We start from the raw sequence: 22,043 nt of genomic DNA, 5'->3' as shown, positions 1-22,043 counted from the left end.
GTTCGCAGCCACCTGGTTTCTGGACATTTGTGACACAGCCCCAGGATGATCATTCAGTTGTTTAGGCCCCAGGCCAGGCCAGAGGGGGCTGCCTGCTCTGCTGTCTCACTCCAGTGCAGAAGAACAAACCCCTACCTTCTGGGAGTCTCCAGGCCAGGCCTGCCCACACACTGGGCAGCTCTAGATGCTCCACGCCAGGAGATCCACGTCTCCTTGGTAGGAATGCGACAATTTGGGCCCCGCCTGGTCCCTGAGTATAAAGCTGAGGACTCCATCGGATTAATAAGCAGAAGGGTGGGTGCTAGATGGGGCAGAGGGATGGGGAGGAGGGAAGGAGCACTCTAGATGAGGAGGATGGAAAGAGGAGCACCCTAGATGGGGAGGAGGAGCACCCTAGATGGGGAGGAGGAGAACTCTAGATGGGGAGGAGGAGCATTCTAGATGGGGAGGAGGAGCACCCTAAATGGGGAGGAGGGAAGGAGGAGCACTCTAGATGGGGAGGAAGGAAGGAGGAGCACCCTAGATGGGGAGGAGGAGCACTCTAGATGGGGAGGAGGAGCATTCTAGATGTGGAGGAGGAGCATTCTAGATGGGGAGTAGGGAATGACGAGCACTCTAGATGGGGAGGAGGGAAGGAGGAGCACTCTACCCAATGAGCAGACAAAGACGCCAAGCTTGCTGTGGATCTCCATGGTGAGTTTAATGTTTTCCGGAAAGAGCAAGGTAGAGCACAGGAGGCAGCAGCCTCTGCTGTAGGCGCGCCCACGGAAAGCGGCTTGGAGTGTCTGACCAGCAGAAGCCTCTTCGGAGGCGGCTTACGTACACACTGAGCTCCAGAAGGAGAAGGATCCTAACCAAGGGCCACCAGGAAGCAGCAAGCAAGGCCTAGTTGGCACAAAGCAGATATCCAGTGGCCCGGGCCCTGGGGATCAACCTGGGGTGAGATGGGAAATGAACACAGATTCTCTGCAATCAGAGAGTCAGCCCCGAGGCCATCCCTGAGTCTGAGCTGGCAGCGGGATATGAATTTCCTGTTTCCTCTTCTACCACTTAGGAAGATTTTTACACCTCCGCCCCCAGCTCTGGGACCCAAAGGAAGTCCCTATCACATGGCCATAGGCTGCGAGGCTGTGTCAGGGCTCGGCAGGTCTATCAGACTCACCAGCTCACATACCCACATGGGATGCTGAACTGGGAAGGAGCGGGACACAGGGCGGTGAGGGGCGGTTTGATGGCACCCAAAGCAGAGGCCTGGTCCTTCCGTGGTTAGTCCATCTGGAAGGAAGAACGGGGACCCGAGACCCCAACAGGCAAGAAAGCCCACCCGTCCTGCGCTCCAGAGTGGCTGGGGAAGTGTGGAGCAGAGCTGAGAGGTACTGGCACATAGTAGGAGCTTTATTTCTCATATAGAGAAAACCTGCAGGAGTCCCTGAGGTCCCCAGCCACTGTCAGGATCCTGTGAGTTGGAGCAAGCAGGATGCTGCCACCAGCCTAGAGTCAACCATAGAGGACACTTGCTGCCCTCCCCCAACCCTTTTGCTAGGGTGACTCTGAAAGACTGACAAGCCACTGGGGAAAGCTCTAGCATGTCAACAGAGCGCAGAAGTCCGTCCTGCTGTCCCCAGGAAAGCCCGGCCCGGAGCTAAGTCAGATGTGGTTTCCAAACTCACAAACTGCAGCTCCTCTGTAGCCATTCATGCTTTTTCTGTGCCTCAGTTTCCCCAGTACAAACACACACACCCCCACCCTCCTCTCTCCAAGCTGGCTGGAAAGCCAAAACTAACACACCAGCTTTCTTTCTCTTTTCTGCTTTACTTCGTCCCTAAGAAACCCACGACCTTTGCTTACTTGCGTCCAGGAATGAAAACACACAGGGGCTGTGCTCTGGAACACCCTGTGGCCACAGGACAACACAGCACAGGGTCGTCTAAGGCTGTGTACACAGGAGAAGCTGGAGGTCCCCCAATGTCCACACAGTCTCCCCGCCCAATGATCTCATCCATCGGCAGCCAGATCCGGGACCTTTGGGCTTCCCGGTGGCCAAGGGCATCTTGTCAAAAACCAAAACTGAGGAAGTCAAGGCCAAGGAAGCCGGGATGGAGGAGAGAGGTAACGGGGTCAGCCTGGGGCAGGACTCCAGTGTCCGTAGAATGCAGGGATAAGCCAGGTGACAGGCAAGGAGGTCAGAAGTCCGTGGAAGCTCCAAGGGGTGTCCGCTAGGGCTCGGAGGCCGGCTTGACCAGGTAGCCGCTGAAGGTGATGTAGGTGTCGAACTCGTCACTGAAGATGGCGTTCTCACGCTCGCCCTTGAAGAGGCGCACCCATACCTCATCCTGCTCTCGCAGCTCCAGCATCAGGCTCTGACTCTGCATGATGCTGCGGTCGCTCACCTGCGCATACAGGATCACGACCTCCTCCTCGTTCTTCATGATGTGCAGGTAGGTCTCCTTCTGGTTCCACGTGTGCACGTTGAGGCTGAAGAAGTAGATGCCGGGCACGTAGCAGTAGAACTTCCCGGTGAACATGTTGAAGTGATTGTAGAGGTTCACAAACTCCGTGTCGAAGACCACAGGCTGGAAGTAGTCGTTACTGTGCAGAGCCTTCTTTCGGCCCACAGAGAAGGCTGCGTACTGGCTCTTGCAGTGGTCCCCAGGGGCTCCCATAGATCCCTTCTGCCCTTTGGGGCCAATGTGGCCCCTGGGACCCGTAGAACCTATTTTGCCATACTTCCCCTGCAGGCCTCGATCCCCTCGGTCTCCTTTCTCACCTAAGAGAGAACAAGAAGATGTGAGGTCCCAAGGGAGGTCAGCCTACAGCTCCTGGGCCGTGGTCTGACTACACATCCCAGCATCCTCTCTGGCGCCCCTCAGCAGGAGGCTCCTGGACCAGGAAGTGTCTGGCCTCTCTTGGGGTTGGGGATTTAGCTCAGTGGTAGAGCGCTTGCCTAGCAAGCGCAAGGCCCTGGGTTCGGTCCCCAGCTCCGAAAAAAAGAAAAAAAAAAAGGTGTCCGGCCTTTCACATCATTAGCGATAGATAACTTTTTCACGTATATCCAGAGGACACTTTCTCAGTTTCTTTCTGGAAAGTTCTGGCAAAGATCAAAGAGCATACGGGTTTGTCCACAAGCAGCAGGCTGCATGGCCAGGCCTGGGCTCACTCTGAGTAAATGGACTCAGTGGGAGCGGGGTGGGGTCCAGGTGGCAAGCATCCCTGGGGTTACATGAAGCTATCTGGAGAGACAGGCACCGCATTTGAGAGAAATAGCTTAGGTGTTGTGTCAAGAAAAAGAACTTAGAGGTCTGCACGTCCTGTGCAAACGGGGATGGGCAGAATCCCCGAGGCCTCTCTTTCTGTCTGTGTGGTGTGTGTGTGACATGTACCTATACACACCCTACAGGCACCTGGGGAGGCCAGAGAGGATGCGCGTGCCCTCTTTTCTCTCCCCCTCACTTTTTGGCGAACGTAAGCGCTCCTGCTGAACCTTACTGCTTCAGAAAGCCTGGCTCTAGAGTCTGCCTGCCCCGGCCCCTCCCCAAGCTGGTTACAGGGGTTACAGGCACAAATGGCTATACCTACCTTTTCCATGGGTGCTGGGGATTTGAACTCAGGTCCTCCTGATTTGCTCTTACCCACTGAGCCACCTCTAAAGTTCTGCTCATGGAACGGGGTTACAGCTCAAAAAACAAAATGTCTTCCGTCCCTCCAGATGACACCCACCTCTGCTCTATTATAGTGATCCTCTATTCTTCCCCAGCCCCACCCAGCAATGTCTCCCTCTCCATCTATAGAAAGCAGCCTCTGAGAACTGGCCCCCACACCATTTCTGAAGCCTCTCACCTTTTAGGATGGTGATGTTGATCTGGGGCGGAGGGATTGTCTGGTATACTGGAGGGTTGGAATCACAGCATCGATAGCACCGGGAAGTGGGGAGGCCCTCACGCAGGCTAGGGCTATACCTCTTGTGTGTTTCTTCAGGCCTGAGGGAATAAACCATCACAGAATCATGAAGTGTTGAAGTGTTTGTGGTAGGAGCTCTCTCCTGCTGCTGTAGACACAAGGCTTGCCTCACCTTGCTCCCCTTCCCCTAGAAATGCAAGCTCTGTTTAGCATAGGCATGGGGAGGAATTCTGAGATCCTGACTCAAACTGTAGACAATCACACACACACACACACACACACACACACACACACACACACACACACACCAGTTTTAATATATCCAAAGCAAATATAACACGAAAGCCAATGACCTCAGGCCTTAGATGGCAAAGCCACGCCTTCAGGACCTGGTCTTTCGGTGGTAAAGGACTGGTCTATGGATCTGGAACACATTTACCCTCAACTCACTGGTAAAGTCTCCATTCAATTCTTCTGCTACCTCTGGGCTACAGCTGCCTCTGGATGGGAATGGCTCTGCACTGCCACCTTATGGCCATGTGCAACATTGCACTTTGCTCTCCTCCCAGAGGCTCCACGGGACACAGAGGGGTCTAAGTAAGTCAGCCAGCCCTTCTCTGACCCTGATCCATTCTATCCCCAGACCATCTGGAACATGGACCCACACATGCCCTGAGTCCAACCATATGAAAACCCAGTTCCTGGAGAAAGACACTCACACCTCTCTCTCTTTCAGGAGCCTTCTGCCCACATGACCTCTCCTCCATATCCAGCAAGTCCTGGAGAGTCAATCTCTACCCTAAGCACCCCCAGGACCACCCTGGGACCTTACTATCTCTAATGCACCATGCGGACAGCGGTCCTAGAGTTTGTCTCTCTAGCAGCTATGCATTCTCTGATAGTTCCCTCCATAGTTCCTTGAATACAAACCTCTCCTGTAGGATTCACTACTCCCCACAGAATGAAGGCTGCATGAGAGGAGTTTTCCTCACACTCAGCTGCCTCAGGCTCAGGCTTAAAACTTCCTATACACAGAGCCTTGTGCAGGCCTCTTGTTTGAAGTCCCTACAAAATATCTCCCATAGCCTTGGGTCTGTATACCACTGAGGGTCACAGACATGGAGGCAAGTCCGGGGACCCAGTTCCCACCACCCCAAACCAAACTCCCGTCCTGCTCTACCCGCCTACCTCAGCCTACAGCACTCTGCCTTTTTCTCCCACACCCAGGAGGACCCTGGCACAGCGTTGTGGATGCAGTTGTCTCTGGAGCCTGTAATGTATTTTGTGTGTGTATGTCTTCCCTGTGGCCGTGGGGTTTCTAGAAACCAAGGTCTGTCCTCCATATGCCTTTCTAGGACCCAGAAGATGACCTGATTGACAGCAGCTACTTAATGCTTGCTGAATGAAAATAGAGGAGAGGAAGAAGAAACAAAGGGTTTGGGGTCCTTGGCCCTAAATTCTGTCTGGAAGCTTGAGTGTTAAATTGTGCTGATGAGCAGGAAACCCCAAGTTAGCATGGAGCCTTGTGCAGGCCTCTCATTTGAAGACCCTACAAAATGTCTCCCACAGTCCTAGGTCTGTAGACCACCGAGGGTCACACACATGAAGGCGAGGGACTGACATCCTCTCAAGTCCTTTATAACCTTTTAAGGGAAGCTGATACCTGGTCTGCGGATCCATCCTCACCAGCTTGGTCCTAGTAAGAGACGAGGAATTAGACAGACTGACTCCCCAAAAGGTAGACAGATAGGGAGAGGGGCCACAATAAAGGTGTTGAATTTCCAAGATGGCTTCTTCCTCTCCCTCCAGACTTGAGACAAAAGCCTGGCAGCTTAAAACAAAGGCTTTTGTAGGCTTGGTATCCCAACCAGGCTTCAGTTTTCAGACCCGCTCAATAAGCTCAAAGCCAGATCAGGACACGAAACCCTACAGTTACAAGCCGGTCGGCCATCCCAGTCCTTGGGAAGAGAGTGGAATTTTTTTTGGCTTTCCAGGTTCCCCCTCTGCTTTGCATGGGGTCTTTTCTTTATGTGTTTGCTGCATGTGTGTGTGTTTCCTCCTCCACCCCCAACAAACACCTTTCTTCAGCTGTTGCTGCTGTTTGTAGCATTTGAGACTTCTCTGGGGCCACTTGCTTGAGATTGTTCTCGGGTGTTGTTATTGTTGTTTGTATGGTTTTTTTTTTTTTGTATGTTTTGTTTTGCTCTTTTTTTTTTAAGTTCTTTAACTGGCAGAGAAAATGAACCACAGCAAGTCCTCTAGGCTGTATCATTGTTTTATAGATGAGTACATTGCTTGAGGCCTCTTGTCCCTGCCTCCTGCCTGCATGCACTCCCAGAGTCCTGGTACTTATTCTTGGGAGGCCGAGCTAAGGGCAAAGGCAGAGTGGGGGCCCTCCATGACAGAGATGTAAAGTTCCTGTAGACCCAGCTGCCCTGGCGTTGCGATGGGACTAGACTGCCATCCTCGGAATCAGACAAGACGCTCAAGTCACTGACCTCCAGGGTCGGCCTCCTTAGGACCTCCTCTCAGCCTCATCTTTGCCTTTTGAAACTTGAAGCAACCACATCTGGAGCCCCCAAACCTCACAGACTTGACCCGGAACCCCCCAAACCTCACAGACTTGACCCGGAGCCCCCCGAAACCTCACAGACTTGACCGGTCAGATCGAGAGCCCCTGCTGCTGTGCTACCTCAGTCCCTCACCTTGTCACATGATCCAGGGGAGATGTCAGCTCCTCTGTCTCTTCCCACTCCTGTTGTTCCTCCTGAACTCGTGGCACAAGGCTCAGGACCGGGCCCCAGGTGACAGCCAGCAGCAGGCAGCATCCCAGCATGAATCCCTGTCCACGGGAGCCCATCTTCCTGCCAAAATACAAGCAGAGGGCATGGGTTTAGGAAGGGACTCTGCAGAGAAACAGTCAACAGTGAGAGCTGTCTGTGCTCAGCCACACATGCACGCACGCACACACACACACACACACACACACACACACGCACGCACGCACGCACGCACGCACGCACGCACGCACGCACGCACGCACATATGCATACTCACATGCACACGCACACACACACACGCACATATGCACATGCACACGCACACACACTCACTCACACCCCACAACATGAGCTGCTGAATCACCGAGCACAGGGTCATCTGCACCAGCCTCTCAGGAAAAGAGATCCCATCACCTGCTGACTCCTGACAATGAGTCAAACCAATCCCGAGTGAGTGTGGGGCAACTGGCATCAGCTGTTTTTTGTCACCAGGGGGCGCCGAGCGAGTATTCGTTTGAGCTTAATTTAGGACTCATAATCCATACAACTCAATCCAGTTTCTCAGCCCCTCAGGAGAGAACCCTTCTCTTCCAATATGGAGACTGTCCTCCAAGCCCCTCCCTCCCTGATCCCAGTGTTCCCCTACCACTTCTCTGCCCAATCTTCCTGTCATCTCTAAGCTCCTGGAGTAGGGCAAGCAAAGCCTGCCCCTCTTTCCTTATGGCTACACACCTCAGTCTATGGTCCAGCCTTTGGCTTCTCACATCTAGGATTCCTCTTAAGCTTCGGCTTCTCGTTCGGCTGACCAGACCAGGGCCTCCGGGCTCTGTGTTTTCAACACACCCCAGTGCTGCCAAGGGTCTGCTGATAGTGCTCTGCATGCCACCTCCCAGCCACACCCCCAAACCTGGGCACCTGCCCGCAGCCCTGCATTCCTGCTCCCTAGCCAGGAGCACCTCCGTCCTGTTTGGACTGATAAGCAGTTAACAGGGCCTGCAGCGGCACCAGGGCCCCGGCTGAGATTCTGTACATCCTTCCAATTAATTTCCCGGGCCCATGAGGTAGGGGTAGATATGAGAACATGTCCTCATTAATCACTTCTATTCCGTCCAGGCCAATCTTTCTGGGAGACAATATTCATTCATTAGTATGCCGTCTGTAAACGAGTACAGAGGGGGTTGGGATGATCTCTCCATGGTTGAGCGCTAGCCTGGCAGGCACAAAGACGTGAGTTCCGCTCCTAGAATCCACGTACTAAATAAGAATAAGTAAAAGCCAGGTCTGGCGGCCTGAGTTTACAGTCCCAGGATCATGAAATCAGAGACAAGCAGAGAGATGCCAGGGTTCACTGGCCAGCCAGACTTGCTTCGGTTGGTGAGCCCCAAGCCAATGGGAGACCAGTCTCAGAGAGCAAGGCAGATGGCACCCGAGGGAAAACTGAGTTTGTTCTTTGGCCTCTACACACTCTCATGTCTACTCACAGAAGTGCTCCTGTACACATCTGAACGTGCACAGCACACATATGCACATGTACACACATGTGCATAGCACACCCATGCACATGTACCACACACACATGCATAGCCTGCACACACACAGCACACACATATACAATATGCACATGCACAGCACATACATACACAGCATGCACATGCACTGCACACATATGCCCAGCACAGCACACACATGCACATGCACAGCACACACATGCACAGCATACATATGCACCACACACATGCGCAGCACACACATATACAGCATGCACATGCATTGCACATACATGCCCAGCATAGCATATACCTGCACATGCACTGCACACACATGCACATACATGCCCAGCATAGCATACACCTGCACATGCACTGCACACACATGCACAGCATGCACATGCACAGCACACATATACACGCACAGCACACACATACACAGCACACACATGTACAGCACACGTGAACACACATGCACACGCACAGCATACACGTGCACAGCAAACATGCACAGCATACACATATATACAACATGCACAGCACACACATACACAGCACACACATACACAGCACACTCATACACAACACATACACAGCACACTCATACACAACACATGCACAGCACACACAATGAGAAGACAGGGAGGGAACTGCTGGCTTGGGGCCTACTCCTAAGTGTCTGGCTGCACTGGAGCAAGGACAAGCTCAACTCAGATGAACCAGCCCAAATGGCCCAACCAAGACCCACTTCATGCTGTGCGCTGTCATGCTCTCCCAGACGCCTCCCCAACCCTGACCTGGGAAAACCTCCTGGTAGTTCTATGTATCAGGTGTCTCCAGCCCTGGAGACTTTTGCTTGGCCCTTGAGACTCTCCCGGTCAGACATGGATGTCCCTGGCCCAGCCAAGTTGTACCCTGGACTTCACTAGTACTCAACAAATATTTATCCAGCTAAGTTCCCTTGATCTGTTTATTTCTCTATTTCCGTATTTCCTGTTTTCCCCTGGTACCTTCATAATTAGTCTCCTGCCCCCTGTAAGTGTTAGACTTGCATCTGGAAAAGGGAAATTTTCCTTTCTTTAAACTTGGGTCTGTTTGGGTTTGGTTTTTTTCATTTTTCCGTCTCACTGTGTAGCCCAGGTTGGCTTCAAACTCTTGATCCTCCTGCCTCAGGTTCCTAAGTGCTGGCAGTGTAGGTATGAACCACCATACTAGGTTTAAATTTGGTTTTCTATAAATCTGAATATATATGTGTGTATATGTGTGTATACATATACACATTTATACTACATATATCTATATCTATATCTATCTATCTATCTATCTATCTATCTATCTATCCATGTATGTTTTGAGGCCATTTGAATGAAAGCTGACATAAGGCTAACTTTGGCTGCCCTTCCTCATGGGTTCTTGGTCTTGACTTTGCTGACATCTGAAGCTGACTGTCCCGTCCCCTCAGTTTGGACCCTTTCCTGTACATCTAAAGGTGCTTTGTGGGATCCCAGCCTCTACCCACATCTTGTTAACATCTTCCTCGGTTTGTAACAAACAACAACTTCAGACACTGCCCTATGTCCACACAGGGGCACAATCACCCCCAGCCAGGAACCAGTGCTATGGCCACCATGCAAGGGTTGATGTGTCTCTTTCCCATCCAGAAAAGGAGATTTTAAACATGTTTGTCAGAAAACGGGGTGCCCAGAGCTGGGCTAGGAATGTGACACGATGGGGTAACAGCCCTTAAGCTTTTACAGTAAGTTGGGCAGTAAGGTGGGCAGTCCCTTTCCCCCTCCCCCACCACACACACACACACACACAGAGGCTCTTTTGCAGTTTCAAGTCAAGGCTGAGATACTCCCCTCTCCATACCGTCTTAACAGTCGCTTAACCAAACCCTACGGCCAAGTCAGCCCCATCACATAGGATTCTTGCAGTCACTTTTGAAAAAAACCAGTATTGCCCAACACCTAACCAAAGTTGGTCACAGACCACCTCTCCGTTCCTAGCCCAGAGGGGTCTCCCTGCAAAGGGAGATGCTTCCCTGCAGTGAGGCTCCACACAGGAAGAGGTCCAGAGAAGGGTAGGACATCCTAACCAAGGGGTGACAACCCACCCCACCTCCACTCCACCCCCGCCCTATCCCTGCAGTCTGTACTCACCCTCCTTAGATCTCAAACAAAAGGCTGAGTGCCTGTTTAACATTTCAAAGCAGACCTAGCCGAGATTCTCCCAGCATCCCTCTGGGCTACCTTTTCCCCCAGCTCCCCCTTCCCTATAGAATCCAACCGGTTTGGTTGCTTGGTCTTTTCATCCACTCTCCTGGACAGTCCCTTGGCCCAGGCTGCCCCTCTTGGTCGGTAGCTGCTCTCCAGCCCCTCCCCCCTCTCCTCAGTGGCTCAGGGTCATGTCCACTCTGTATTCTCCCAGATGTCCCTGCCTCGGGCTTTTATCTACAATAAACTTTCTCCTCCACCACACGTAGGTAGGAACAGCCATGTCTTTTTGTCTCTCTGGCTTGTGTGGCAGTAGCAGTCACAGAGGACAACCCCAGCGTGAGCCATCCTTGTTCTCTGTTGAGGAGAGCTGATTCCACGGGAAACTGTTATCCTATTTCTTCCTCCGAGTCCCACAGACGGAGCCCAGCATCCTTCCTCAGCCCGCCCCGCCCGCTTCCACCCAACCTTCATCCCAGAAAGCAGGAATCCCCCCCTTTGCAAGAGAAGACAGAGGAGCAACTCACAGAGCCTGGAGAAGGGCGTGGCACGTGAGAGAACTTCCTGGCCGGGACTTTCTGTCCCTTCCTAGACTTCATGGGTCCTTTACAGAAACAGTATTCATCCACAAGCTCAGTTCCCTTACATTCCTTTCAAGTCTGTCCTATTGTCTCTGGCGGGTCTGTGCCTCTGTGGAGCAAGGCCTCCTGGTGTGTGGGGACCCTGGCCTCCTGGTGTGTGAGGCTGCCTGAGTGGGTTTGGCCTCGGTATCCTCCCTTCTTCCCCCCCAGCTCAGTGCCATTGACAAAAGCACTTTGTAAACACTGTTTTCTTCTGTGATCCTCACAGGGTAAGCAGCAGTTCAGAGAGGCAAGAGGCCTGTAATCTCCTCGAATAGCCAGGAGCCTTGGAAGGAGAGCTGGAGCCCGCCCTCTCAGCTGGCAGTTTAACACAGGCATGGCTTATGGAATGCTCTGAGATTGGCCTGGCATTGTGCAAGAGCTGGGGGTGGGGAGTGGGGGGGTGATTCAGCCATAAATTAATCATAGTCCCTATCTCGGGCACAATCCGTACAGTCCAGGGAGAAAAACAAACCGACACTCGAGGTTGAATGAAGACTGATGAGCATCCTAGACCTTGTGCCCTCACAGTGGCCGTTGTGGTATTGAAATCGAGTAAAGCAAGACAAGAGCCAAGCACGAAGCAGCGCGGGGCACCTGCCTGTCATCCTAGGGTGCACTAGGAGGAGACAGAGAGCCGGACTCTACCTCCCAACACTGAGAGGACTCCTGGCCACCACGCTGCCATTTACAAGGTTCCAGGGACCAAACTCTTGTCTTTATGCTTTTTAACAAGAGCACTTTACCAAATGGGCTACTGCCCCTGCCCGAACATCTCAAAACTAGGACTAGTCAGGCTTTCTTGGTGAGACTATCTCAAGATGGCTTGGGATTTAGATCCCGTGGTGGAGCGCTTAGCTAACATGTATGAGATACTGAGTTCTATTCATCATCATCATCATCATCATCATCATCATCATCATCATAACAATAAAGTCAAGATTCTGCTCCCCAGGTGACAGTTGCCAGTCACCTCCCGGGCTCCGGACACTTGCGTGCATGGCGCTATTGCTGCCATATTGGGAAGTACATTACAGAACATGTCTGGCATGGCTGCCAGTTCCAAGGGGGAACTCTGTTCTAGATTAAAATGAGGCCAGCGGGGGAGGAAGCAGGAGCCATGAACAAACAACCTGAAATCTGGGAGTCATTTAGATTCCTTCCTCCCTGTATCCGGCACATCCAACCCACCAGCAGCCCTCCTTCGGAGCCTCGAAAGTCGTTCGTCCTTCCTGCCGCTGGCCCCACCAGATGCTTTCCAGGGCTCTGGCTGCCTCCCAGACAAGGCAGGCAAGCATCTCTGTCCAGCTTTGCCGGGGCTTGGACCCTACCCTAAAGTTTCACACTCAGGACTCAGGAAGCCCGGCAGAAGAGGGCACTGGGTCCCAGCACCCTGCACCTTAAGACTGGATCCAACTGCACTGCACTTGTGGCTCCAGGCTCCTGGCCACACTGAGCATAGATAGCACAGAACTCGGCTTGTTTGAGCACATCATGGACACCGCCCACTGTTACTGCTCTTCCCAGGCATGTGTCTGTCCGCCATTGCCTCCAAAGTCCTCTCAAATACCGGGAACCCAGGGATTTGCTCAGTCTCCGCTCGACACTGGGTGGAATCGATTTCAACCACAGAGCACAGGAGTCAGCCAAGGGGGAGACCATGCAGCGTTGAGGTGCGATGTCCTCATTGCTCTCCTACTGTGTGACATACATCAACTCCTAGTCCTTGCTTCTCCATTTATCCCTCGCACACCGGAACTTGGGATGAGCAAGAGGGCGGTAGAGGGACTTCCACTTGCTTCATGAGCCATGTCCACGCCTTTCTGCAGAAGCCTCTTCAGTACATGATTTCCTTGCTGGGACCCTGTGGGACATCCTGCTCTGAGACTCTTCCCCCAGCTGCTTAAGGGAGACGGCGAGGGAGCGGGGACTCCTTTCGGGGAATGGGCTCGCATGTGTTCCAGGGCCTGGATATCTTTTCCTGTTCCTGTCTTGGAGAAGGGGGCTGGGGGAGCTTACTTTTTAAGGCTTGGAGTTTCCTCTGAATGGGGAAGATGCCTTCCTCCAGGACAGCCAGCTTGCGAGCAAAGGACTCTGGCTCTGGATGGATGTGAGGTCTTGTTTGGGGCAAAACCATGAGAGGGAAGATGAGGAGTTCCCCCATCCTAAAGCATCTCCCCACTCTGCACCCATTCAGTCCTGACAGAAACCAGGCTCAGACTTCCTAGACCCTGCCCTGAGGTTGAAAGGCCTCCAGCCTAGAGGTACCTGACCAGCCCAGCCTGCAAAACTCTGCATCCTCCAGAGAACAAAGATCTCTAGTAGAGCAGGTGTCCTTAGGTCACCTCCCAGCTGAGCTCACTCTGGCTGGAAGCTTTAAGAACCATCTGAGAGAAAAGAGGCCCCAGGGGCTTGTGCCAGGGCCTCACTCTGCAGGTGGCCTGGCCCACTGCCCATTTCTTTGGCACCAGGAATGACGCTGCCCTGGGGGCTGACCACTCCCAGGACCCAGTAAGGAAAGAACCTGGACTCCACCGTGCCCAGCCCTCTGCAAGCAGTACAACTGGCCTTTGTCTGGTTAGCGCAAGCCCTAGCCTTTCACAGGAACCGCCCAAGGATGCTCTGCAAGCGGGAACATTACCCTCTAACACACAGCTGCTGGGTCAGCAATATGACTTGCTCGGCACCTGTCAATCTTGCTGCTACTGTCCATTCCAGCCCAGGCTGCTCACGCCACACTCACCACCGGGCAGAACCACGTTCTTTGCAATGTCCCGAGTGCCTTAGTAATTTACTTTGTTGTTTTGTTTTGAGAAAAGGTTTTCATTCTGTAACCCACTGACTATGTAGACTCAGTCTACATAGGTGACCCTCCTACCGCAGCCCTCCTGAACGCTCTGATTACAGGCATAAGACCACGCCCAGTGTGAGTATGTTAAACTGTCTACTTGTTGGGTCTGGAGAGATTGGCCAGCAGTTAGGAGGACTTCCTGTTCTTCCAGAGATCCAAGGTCAGTTTCCAGTACAACCCCTGTAACTTCCGTCTCGTAGGATCCGGCTCTCTCTTTTGGTCCAAGGATACCCACACACATGTAGCATACACATATGTAAGAATAAAAATAAGTCTTAAAAGACCTGCGAGTTTCGGCCACTCTTTCTTCTGTACCAGGCTCTGGTCTATTTTGTCTATTGGGTTCCCCCTTCCTTATAGAAGGAAGAAAGAAAGAAAAAAGGAAGAAAGGAAGGGAGGGAGAGAAGAAGGGAGAAAGAGAGGAAGAAAGGGAGGGAGGGAGATAGGCTCTTACGATATTGCCCAGGTTAGCCTTGAATTGTTCTGTAGCCCAGGTTGGCCTTGAATTGTTATGTAGCCCAGGTTGGCCTTGAACTCATCATCATCCTGTTTTGGCTCCCCAATGCTGAACTCACAGGCTTCTGCCAGTCCTCCCATGGATCTACCCTTCTTGCTCTCCCCCCAAAAAAGCCGCTTTCCAAGGCTGCTTCAACTCTTAGCTCCTTTTACTCCAAACCCTTCCTGCCCGTCACAGCTTCAACTGATACTGCCCCAACCCCATCCTCACCCAGTAGTGGTGCCGAGGTCCAAGTCTGCGCTGTGCAACACGCCAGCCACACGGGGCTGTTTCAATTAGCTAAGACTAAACACAATAAAACTTCAGGTCAGATGGCAGATGCTTTCACACTTCTCACCAGACTGGGCGGCTCGGCTGCCTGGGCTTTTCTTGACTATGCCCTTAGCATCCGTGTCCCCAGATGTCTGCTTCGTGACCCTGGCCTGCCTTGCCATGAGACCCTTGTACCCCCCACCCCAGTTACCTCATCCCCTCCTCCTATTCCCCCAATCCACACTATTTTCTTCCCCTAGGGCTAGCAGCTGGGTGAAAGACATCACCGTGGAAGCTGCGAATACCCAGGCCTTTCATACACCTTCCACATCTAAGCCAAGCTCCCAAAGGTCTCTCATGTTCTGCACCAAGTCCTTGCCAGATGGCCCAAGGTCTCCCTGCCTACCACCAGCTGGTCTCCCGGATGCCACAACTTTAAAATAGGAGCAAGCCTCTTGACTTCAAGGATATTTAGTGACCAGAAAGGAAGTGTTTAAATCCTGAGTGTCAACGTGAACCTCCCCTTCCCCATCACTCAGCTACCTGCAGCTGTTCTGGGTCTTTAGATGGATGACCCCCTTAACAGCCTCCCCCCACCCATAGCCGTGTCTTCAGAACCAGCCTGGCCCCCTACCTGATGTCACTGCCCCTCCCTCAGCATCTAGTCCTGATCTGGTGTATCTCTGTGTGTGTGTGTGTGTGCGTGTGTCATATATAGAGGGCACCAAATCCCTTGGGCTAGAGTTATAGCTGCTTGTGAGCCACCCAGTGTGGGTGCTGGGAGCACAGCTTGCATCCTCCTCAAGGTCAGCAACCACTTTGCCATTGAAGCCTCTCCCCACCCTACCCCCCACGATGTGGCATTTTTACTGCAGTCTATCCCAAGTGCAAAGCCATCACCTATCTTCTAAGTGTTCAGACGAGGCAAGAGTCATGAGTGAGACCCAAGTGCAATCGAAGGTGGCCTGAATCTCGCTGGAGTCTGGAGCTAGCCTCTCCCAAATCCTCCCCTTTTCCTCACCCAGAAAGCTTCTAAGACTCTGATTCCGCACCAAGGTTACGAACCCCAGAGGCCACCGGGGAGACAGATCAGATAAATGGCAGTAATCAGTTGGGCGGAAAACGAAGACCACGCTTGTTGATCAGAGGCAAACTCAACCCCCCCCGGGAAGTATGGGCCGCACTGATCAGAAAAGCTTGCTTCAGTCTAAAGGAGGAGGAAGGAAAGACGAAGGGGGAACCTACGGGGGTCGGGGGGGGGGTCGGGGAGCACAGATCCACCAGCAGCAGCAATTAGTGCCAAAGGATACATTATTTATGGGCTCAGAAGTTTCTAGAACCACGAGGAGAGAAAATGCAGTTACAAGTGTGGCGTCCCCGCCCACAGCAGCGACCCTGAAGCCCACTCACCCAGCCGCTCCCAATAGCCACCACGTGGGGGCGGGGCTGGGAGCAACACTGCTGCACGCTCTTACCTGGCCTTCTCCGGGGGTTTTCCTCTTTCCGCCTACAACAATCCCATCTCTTCCCTCGCAGTAAGTACACATTATTTTCCACTTAGAAAAGACAAAATAAGCCCCGCCCTGGGGACCAAGAGAGCCTTTTGTTTATTCCAGGGAAGTTGGCTATGCATAGGAAAGCTGACAGGCAAGGGGGAGGGAGGAATTGTGAAGCATTCGTGGCTCACGTGGAGCTGCTGAGAAACACATCATCCTCCTGCTGAAGCCTGACATCCCACATCCTTTCGCTCCTTCGTGAACATTTGTTTATGAATGCCTGCAACACACCCCGGGCAGGGCAGTGGGCTGATGTTAGCAGCATCTAGGGCAGGAAGATGCCGACCTTCCCTTGGGCATTGGCCGCTCCCACACTTTGGGCTCTGGTTTGGGGCGCCCACCTGATTGACTTCCTTAGTGACATCTGGAACACCCGCAGGCATCCGTGAGAAAACAGTCGGTCATCATTTACCCAGCAGAGGACTGCTGAGCACCTCCTACAGGGTGCCAGGCACAGTATGGGCACCAGGACCCCTCACTGTCTTCCCTGGCTCAGTGTTCAAAAATCTCTGCGTGCCGGCAGAGTCATCAAGGAAGATCAAAGACAGAAGGGCTGTGTGGTATTCAAGGCCAGCCTGGTCGGGGGAGGGGGAGTACACTGGGTTCCGGGCCAGCCTCACAAACATAGGGAGAATCTGCTGTTGATGACAACAACAAGGAAAGCCAGTGTGTACTCTGAATTACAAGGCCCAGAAGCCACATCCCAGTGGTCAGCCGGAAGGAGTGGTGTGAAGAAACCTTACTTACTGAGGGAAGGGCTAAATGTTCCCTTCCCATTCCTTGGGATGTCAGGAGTCAATTATGTACTTTTTTTTTTTCTTTTTTCTTTTTTTTTTCGGAGCTGGGGACTGAACCCAGGGCCTTGCGCTCGCTAGGCAAGCGCTCTTCCGCTGAGCTAAATCCCCAACCCCAGGAGTCAATTATGAATGGACAGCGCCAGAGGATCCACTCTGGAAGTGTGAAGACTGAAGGAGACCACAGGGTAGAGGAGGCTTGGGTTCTAACCTAGGCAGCCCCCCAACAGCCTCCGAGGCTCTAGCCTAGTCTGTCTCTGTCTCTGTGTCTGTCTCTGTCTATCTCTGTCTCTGTGTCTCTCTGTGTCTCTGTCTCTGTCTCTGTGTCTGTCTCTGTCTGTCTCTGTGTCTCTCTGTGTCTCTGTCTCTGTGTCTCTGTGTCTCTGTCTCTGTCTCTGTCTCTCTCACAACACACACACACACACACACACACACACACACACACTCACTCAATAGCCTCTAGGACTTGAGTCTAGACACTTCTCCAGCGCCTCCACCGGCACAGCAGCCCCCTCCCCCAGCAGCTGGTCAAGTGTCCTGTAGACGCTTCACGCCCTATACCTCCTTTTCATAAGTGGCTCTCCATAGGGCCCCAGGCCCAAGGAGGGAGATGCTATGTATATCAAAAGATTCCATAGCTCCATGATACTGGAAACCTTCCAGATCCCCCCATCTTCCACAAGAACTCAGCCATCAGAACCCAGCTCTGTATCCTGGTAAAAACGAAGATATTCCAAACAGACACGCGGCCCCTAGACTGTTGTAACAACGGACTCCGTGAAATTGAGATTCCCACCCCCACCCCAGGTGTCTCCCACTAGGAGACGGAAGTCATGATGGGTCAGCCATGCGAGCTGACCTTGCCCGCCACGCCTTGGCCAGTACAGCTTAGCTCTGCACACTTAGCCTCTGTTTACATCTGAACCTCATGTTAGGACCCCAGAGACAGACTCAGAGGCCACTGGGCCTCTTTCATTTGTTCTTCCTAATGTGGCCGCGCTGATAAACCTGTCTGTTTCCGTAATTGGTCTATTGGGGACGGTGGCTGAACATAGCTTGCTGAAGCTCTCAGGAGCTCAGGCTCTAGTGCTAACGACCCAGCAACAACCCCTGTGCAGGAAGAGCCAGCCCCAGTAATGTAAGGGAGGAAGTTGCAGTCCCAGCCTAGCTTCTGGCCTGCATCTGCCTTAGGCCCACCCATGGTTGGCAGCTCCCCCAGGGGGATCTTCTCTTTCCCTGGTACCCAGGGCAACAGGCAGCTGGTAACCAGATGCCCCATGGTGTGGGGAGGAGCTGCAGTCCCAGGATGTGAGGCTCTCTACCACATGTGGCCACAGCAGCCAGAAGTATGTCTGGTTCAGCCCTGGGCACCAGGAGCTTGGCTTCTCTGCACCATTCTCCTCTATTGGCTCCTCCCTCATCCTCGATGCCTGGGCTTCGGCTCTCTGCCTGCTGGCTGTCTCCTGGTCAACTGTCTCATTTCAAGGGAAATTCCTACCTTGGCCAGAAAGATGGTGAGACACAAAGGCCTAGTCAGTGAATGGAGTACCAGTGGTGTGCCTGGGAAGGGGCCAAAGGAGGTGGCTATAGATACACAAAGTCCTCCGAAGCAGGCTGGGGATGCCCAGTGGTCACTGGTGATAGGGGAATCAAAGCCCCTGCCTCTGCCTAGTGAGGGCAGGGAAGGTATCTCACCGGCTAGTATGGAAAGAGCTACTGCTGGCCGCACCAACATCACACCATGGCTTTTTTTTTTTTTTTTGTTCTTTTTTTCGGAGCTGGGGATCGAACCCAGGGCCTTGTGCTTCCTAGGCAAGCGCTCTACCACTGAGCTAAATCCCCAACCCCACACCATGGCTTTTTAACCAGGGCTCTGCCACACAGTGCCCTTCCAGGTTCAGAAACCTCACCCTGCCCAGGGATCCGGCATATCCCTTCCTGCCTGAGGAGGAGAGAAAGAGGAACCACTTCTTAAGGCCTCCAAGACTGCAGTCACCCATCAGTGGTCCTGCCAGGGCAAGACTCAGGGCAGGTCCCTGAGAACCAGATCCAGTGCCAGAGCTAGTCCCAGAGCCAGCACCAGCGCCAGAGCCAGTATCAGAGCCAGTGCCAGAGCCAGAGCCAGTGCCAGAGCCAGAGGGTCTGTGGGGCTCACTGGCTTCCAGCAAACTGCTCTCTAGAGAAGCCAAAATGTCTCTTGCACCTCGTGAATGAGTCAGGGAAGTGGCCGGGTCCTGTCCAGACAGCCACTGTGACAGGTCACTTGACATTAGTGGAAGACAGGTTTTCAGTGACTACATCGGGAGAAAATAACAGTCCCTAGGAGCCACCACCCGTGTTCCGGTGTTTCTGGGTCCTTCAAGGCCAGAGCCCAGGCCCTTCTCTCCAGAGAGAGTGGTGGTCAATCAGAGGCTGCATCCTCCAGTGGACATCGACCTGCCCTCCTGGCTTCAGATTGTCACTCAGCCTCACCTAAACCCTAGAGCCTCAGCCACCCTCAGCCCTAGTAACTATGACCCACCAAAGGGCCTGACCCCCGTGGGTAAGAAACAGTGAGTGAGGGTTTCCCAAGTGAACCCAAAGTTTCTACGAAATTCTTTTCATCTTTGTTTTGATGGGTGAAGTTCAATGCCAGAATACTTGGTTTATGAGTCATGCTAATTATGGGGGGGGGGGGTGCAGAGGGGCGGGCACCAGGAAGAATAACAGAAAGGAGTGTGTTCAGAAAAAAAATTAATGCTGTGCTGGTTGCTCCGAATAGGGAGGTTACAGCCAGGAATTAGCAGTGAGCTGCCCTCTCCCTCCAGGACAGGACAGCGGGTAGGGCCTGCCCCCTCCTGGGGTTGGGGAGGAGGTCCTGGGCCCCAACCTCTGAACACCTCTTTTGAATTCTTGGCAGGTGGGCGAGCAGGGGGTGTGCACGTGTGAGTTTCTAGGAAGTAAAATGGGACAGTTAAAAGCTCATTGTCGGGGGTTGGGGATTTAGCTCAATGGTAGAGCACTTGCCTAGCAAGCGCAAGGCCCTGGGTTCGGTCCCCAGCTCCGGAAAAAAAAGAATAAAAACAAAACAAAACCAAAACTCACTGTCTCCTTGCCTGGGCAGAGAATCCAAGTTGAGTTGGGAGGGGAAGACACCGTTTAGCTGGGTTACTTCCTGGTAGGGTGTAGGGCCCGGGGGCAGGTCTTTAGACAGAGAGCTATGAGACAGGCAGAGCAGCAGGACAGCGAAGCAGCAGTGAGGATCCCATGTTCTCAACCCTCTGCTTCCCTCTGCAGGTTTCCCTCCTCTCTAGTGAGAACTGGAGGGGTCTGGTAGAGACTAAAGAGTTCCTCCCACAAGGCCAGCTCCCGTGCAGGCAGCACACAGTCGGTGCACTATAAAAAGCAGAGCCCGGCAGTTTCTAAGGAGGTCACTTGCTCCCAGGGGAATCCCAATGACATTTCTCAGTTTTTCTTTTTCAGTTGTTGTTTTTCTTTTCATTTGGTTACTTTGAAACAGCATCTCACTCTACAGTGCCGGCTGTCGGCCGTCCGCTGGACCCATCTGGCTCTGGATGGCTCAGACTAGCTTCAGCCTTCCTGCCTCACAGCCCTGAGCCAATACACTTGGTGAAAATCAAAGTTGGTGGTATTTGGTTGTTGCTGTTTCCAGTACTGGAGATGCAACCCCTGGCCTTTCACACGGTAGGCACTACACGCCCTGCTTCTGAACCATGTCCCGAACCCTGTTGTCAAAGCTGGAGAAGCACGTTCTGTGGTCTCTATTCCAAGAAACAGGGAACCGGCAGAAAGGAATCGGAGCGGCAGCTTCCCCAACCCCACCCTCTGAGAGACAAGGGCGGAGCCTGGAGTAACTGTGGTTGGGAGGAGGCTCCCTAGCTTTCCGGGGCAGGGAGCTGCCTGGGTGGGTGCAGGGATAGAGAGGGCGAGACTCAGGTTAACTGGTAACTCAGGTAACGTCTACACCCGCAGAGATGTCCAGACTTTCGAGTCTAGGTGGACACAGGCTGAGCAAAGGTCCTGGGGCATCTTAGAGACTGCAGCCCTAGCCCTACTCTTAGCACCACAGGCAGTCCCTTTAAGTCCCAGGAAGGTCCGTGGAGAAGGGATATTTGTTTTTTCCTGCCCAAGCTGGATGCCCTCCAGGAACAGCGAGGCTGTTAGAAGAAGGGGCCAAAGTCCACACTTCCTGTTCAGTGTTGGGGCTCCAGCTGACCACTGATAGATGGGACATACCTGGATCCTAGCTGTCCCAGGTGATACGACAGGGCATGGGGTGGCAGGAGCCGGGAAAAGAGATATGCTCTTTCTCTTTCCACACTCTCTAAAGAGCATCGGGGTGAAAGAGAGACACCCCCACAAAACAGCGGAAGAATGTGCAGTTGGTCTTGTCTGCATCCTATCCTCCTCCAAAGAGCCCGCCCCCTGCACGTTCCAGGGAGCCCCAACAGGCTGCCTCCTTACACAGCCAGTCTGGGCGGGGGGGGGGTGTTAGCAAGAATAACTCAATGCTGTCCCCCAAACTTCTGCTCTGTCTGCTCCTTTGCCATGAGCTCCCCGTCACATCTCACTCCAGAGAAAGATCCCGCTCAGCCATGCCACCCAGATGAAGCCACGAAGACAGAGCTTCAGAGGCATCGAGTCCTTCCCGGTCTGTCCAATGTCCAGGCCACCTACCTCCTTCCAGCTGAGCCGGCTGTGCCAATCGAATCCTCCCGCCTCTCAGGGCTCTCGAGAAGTGGTCTCTTAAAGCATCTCCCAGGGGCTGAGCCTTTTTCTAGGCTAGGTCAGAGGGGAAGCACAGACGTGTCAAAGCTGAGAGAGAAAGCCCTAGGGAGAAAAAAGTCCCCCCCCCGGGGGGGGGCTTTAGGGGGAGGAAAGGGTGTGGGAAGTGCAAGCCACAGCAGTCCCAACACCTTTATCTCCTCAGCTGCCTCCAAGGTCTCTTTGGCCAGAAGCGGAAACGTGGTTTCTTTCAAAAGTAGAGGAAGAGAGGAAGAAAGAGGGACCAATACAAAGCGCCAACCCCAGCCAGATGTGAGCTGCGGAGGAGACTAGAACGCTCCTAGTGCT

At 53.2% G+C, this 22,043-nt stretch overlaps 1 protein-coding gene across 5 annotated transcripts; it reads right to left on the bottom strand.

Annotated features, from left to right (window-relative positions):
- Positions 1 to 675: 675 nt before the first annotated feature.
- C1qtnf1 (C1q and TNF related 1) lies at positions 676 to 21,908 on the bottom strand. Of its 5 annotated transcripts, none has more exons than XM_063269244.1 (4): positions 21,207 to 21,375; positions 6,603 to 6,761; positions 3,838 to 3,977; positions 676 to 2,767 (listed from the first exon to the last, which is right to left on the bottom strand). In XM_063269244.1, exons 2-4 carry the CDS (start codon positions 6,755 to 6,757, stop codon positions 2,217 to 2,219), a joined length of 846 nt encoding a protein of 281 aa, XP_063125314.1. In that variant the 5' UTR covers positions 6,758 to 6,761; positions 21,207 to 21,375; the 3' UTR covers positions 676 to 2,216. The 5 variants fall into 5 exon arrangements, with proteins under 5 accessions (XP_063125314.1, XP_063125313.1, XP_006247863.1 ...); XM_063269243.1 differs by lacking the exon at positions 21,207 to 21,375 and adding an exon at positions 16,518 to 16,711; XM_006247801.5 differs by lacking the exon at positions 21,207 to 21,375 and adding an exon at positions 16,096 to 16,524.
- Between the last annotated feature and the right edge of the window lie 135 nt (positions 21,909 to 22,043).

This window comes from Rattus norvegicus, chromosome 10 (assembly GCF_036323735.1).
Source record: "Rattus norvegicus strain BN/NHsdMcwi chromosome 10, GRCr8, whole genome shotgun sequence".
Lineage (NCBI taxonomy): Eukaryota > Metazoa > Chordata > Mammalia > Rodentia > Muridae > Rattus > Rattus norvegicus.
Note: the sequence above shows the minus strand (reverse complement) of the source record. Positions and strands in the feature narration are given on the sequence as shown.